The sequence below is a fragment of the Miscanthus floridulus genome, chromosome 2, assembly GCF_019320115.1.
Source record: "Miscanthus floridulus cultivar M001 chromosome 2, ASM1932011v1, whole genome shotgun sequence".
Taxonomy (NCBI): domain Eukaryota; kingdom Viridiplantae; phylum Streptophyta; class Magnoliopsida; order Poales; family Poaceae; genus Miscanthus; species Miscanthus floridulus.
The window spans coordinates 6,020,917-6,023,524 of record NC_089581.1 but is presented as its reverse complement, the minus strand read 5'-3'; the positions used below and the strand labels follow the sequence as shown (position 1 = coordinate 6,023,524).

Sequence of the window (2,608 nt, the reverse complement as noted above, 5' to 3'; positions counted from 1 at the left end):
GCTGGTTTTGTGAGAGAGAAACGCTGTAGCGGCTGGTTGATGAATAGTGTTTTGAGAGGGGGAATCAGCCGGCTGGTCTGGTCAGACCAGCGAACACCGCCATGGATGTAAACTAATAAGATTATAGTACTATCAGTTCGATGCCTAAATTAATACTTACAAGGAACCTAGTAGCTACATATTCATGGTGACTGGGGCCGGTTTACGCTTGCACGTACATGTTAAATGGTACAGCGCTTGCAGCATCGTTCTGCTGTGCAAATGTTACATCACATACAAGGTATTCCTCTACACACAGGTCTTGCTCAGAGCAATCGGAAGCCTGGTGAGCAGCAGGCACCATCTGAGGCTGCATATCTTCTTCACCTTGCATGCTCTCACCGGCGGCCTCGCCCGGTCCATCTTCCTGCCCAACAGCATCAGGGATGGCATTCTTGTCCTTTTTGCTCTTTCTACTACGTCTTGGTCGTTTCACCTTGTCCTTCTCGCTCTTTCCATGGATAGGTCGTTCCTGCCCAACAGAGGTGGCATTCTCGTCCGCTTTGCTCTCTGTATTTGTACATCCTGGTCGTTCTTTGTAAAATAGCTTGCACCCAGTCATTGAGCTGCAGCATGGAAGACAAGACAAAAAAACACACATGTTACAAACTCATTTGTCTTAAATAAATGATCTCGCTACCGTGCGTGTCAATTCGTCGAGCATGCATGCAGTTGACAGATGGAACGAGTTAGTAAGAAGCTATATGAGCTAGTGTGCCGGCCAGGCGTTGCTTACCAGCATGGCTGAGCCGTCAGGCTGGTGCTGGTTCTCCGGGATGGGTGTACTCCTTCATCTTCCACCCCGTCTGCCTCCCCCTGGGCTGCCGGCCGATCTGGAACGTGAGCGACGTCATCCTCCCTATCACCGCGCCATCTTTGCTGCCGCCGGCGCATACCTCGCCCAGCTTGCTGTTGGATTTCCAGAAGCCCACCTGCTGGCCGCCGCCCTCCGCGAAGACGCTCCTCGCCAGCCGCTTGCCGTTCCTGTACTTGCGGTCCCTCGGCGAGAACGCGTACCAGCACCCGTCCTGGCTCTCCCCACAGGCACCTGCAATCGTACAAGCAACAATGAGGTCTTTGAGAGATTTTGGTCGATCGGTCCATGCATGCGCGCGCTCATGTCTTGGCACGCGATCGAATTAATCTCTCTTCTCTTCCAATTGCAATTAGAGATCGAACTTGGACGACGACGAGACGACCTTTGATCGCCATGGGGTGTGCCTGGTAGACGTCGAAGTCCTTGAAGAATTTGACGGGCATCTGTTGCCCAGCGTTCTTCATCCTGAGGAAGCCGATGAGCTGCTGGTCCGTCGGGTGAAACCTGACGCCGACAGCCGAAGTGTCCGCGTATTGTGGTCCCGTCGCCATCTGCATTCCCCCCGAGAGAACTGCCCAACCCAAGCCTCTTGTTGGGATAGTGGATATACCATAACAGAAGAATACAACGGGTAAACATCTTGTTGCAAAAATTGAGATGCAAAGTAAATCTACAGAAACCATACGAAAAACAAGAGCGCTTAGGGACATAAGACACAACAATATACACATCAATCCCTACTGGCTGTTGCCCTCTGCTAAGTCAAAGACTGAAACACACTTGCACAACAAACAACGAGGCCCAGTCCCAAATGGAGGATTTTCAAGAGCTTCCTATCAGTTCTGTTATCGAATTTACAAATCAGTGATATATGCTCACAGATAGAAAACATCAGCGATATTCTCTACTGTGAGATCAACAATATGATCTAGTGTAAAAGGTGCCTCCATATGCACAAAGTTGAGGATTTTTTCGCCTGACTTTCATTCTACTCATCATCACTGCCATGGTGGGAAATTTAGTGGCTGTACTGAAAGACAATGTGCAGCATTGACATTTGTTTTTGGCATACTGAAGTCTGATTCTGTTGCGATCGGGAACTTTCTTTTGAAACCCCACATCATCTACTATCCGAAGCCGGTAGCCATGCTTGGGTTCTCAAATTGCAGCTGCCAGCATGCAGTGTGCAGTGGCCGCGCTTCCTCCTGCGGCGGTGGGGAGCTCGCAGTAGCTGTAGCAGTGTTATGATGTTGGTGGGGATGACGACGACGAGCTCGGCGACGGTGCTGCCATTGTCGAAGGATCAATTAGTTGGTTGCACGGGTCGTTGGGGCCGTTCTGGGACGAAAGTCCTTCTTGTGCTCTCTTCAACGTTGTTGGTGTCTGTGGACGTCATTCCTTTCTTAGAGGCTTCGTTGTCGGCCACCATCCGTTGAAGGCGCTTAATGTGTCTGCCTGTGCTTCAGTTTACTCTTCGCTTTGGTCTGTCCACCTCGGGTGTTAGTGTTGCCGCAGTCGTCTATTTCTTCGCAGCGGCTATCTGGTCGCTGGCGGATACGTCGTCTTCTTCGCAGCGGCTACCTGGTCGCTGGCGGATACTGTCGTTTTCTACTTCGCAGCGGCTACCTGGTCGCTGGCGGATTCGGTCTTCTTCTTCGCAACGGCTACCTGGCAGGGGCGAAGCTACATGAAGGCATCGGGGTTGGCCGACACCAATGACTTTGCCGTAGCCTGTTATAGCCAGCGATTTTT

General features: G+C 51.2%; 1 protein-coding gene across 1 annotated transcript; it reads right to left on the bottom strand.

The window, feature by feature from the left end:
• Window positions 1-202: 202 nt before the first annotated feature.
• Window positions 203-1,407, bottom strand: LOC136536012 (NAC domain-containing protein 62-like). Its single transcript, XM_066528444.1, has 3 exons — window positions 1,239-1,407; window positions 826-1,087; window positions 203-605 (listed from the first exon to the last, which is right to left on the bottom strand). Exons 1-3 carry the CDS (start codon window positions 1,405-1,407, stop codon window positions 203-205), a joined length of 834 nt encoding a protein of 277 aa, XP_066384541.1.
• Between the last annotated feature and the right edge of the window lie 1,201 nt (window positions 1,408-2,608).

Coding starts and splice junctions, on each gene's coding strand:
- LOC136536012 (XM_066528444.1), bottom strand. CDS start 1,407: ATGGCGACGGGACCACAATACGCGGACACTTCGGCTGTCGGCGTCAGG. Junction 1,088..1,238: donor ACACCCCATGGCGATCAAAG/GTCGTCTCGTCG, acceptor GTACGATTGCAG/GTGCCTGTGGGGAGAGCCAG. Junction 606..825: donor ACGGGGTGGAAGATGAAGGA/GTACACCCATCC, acceptor TCCATGCTGCAG/CTCAATGACTGGGTGCAAGC.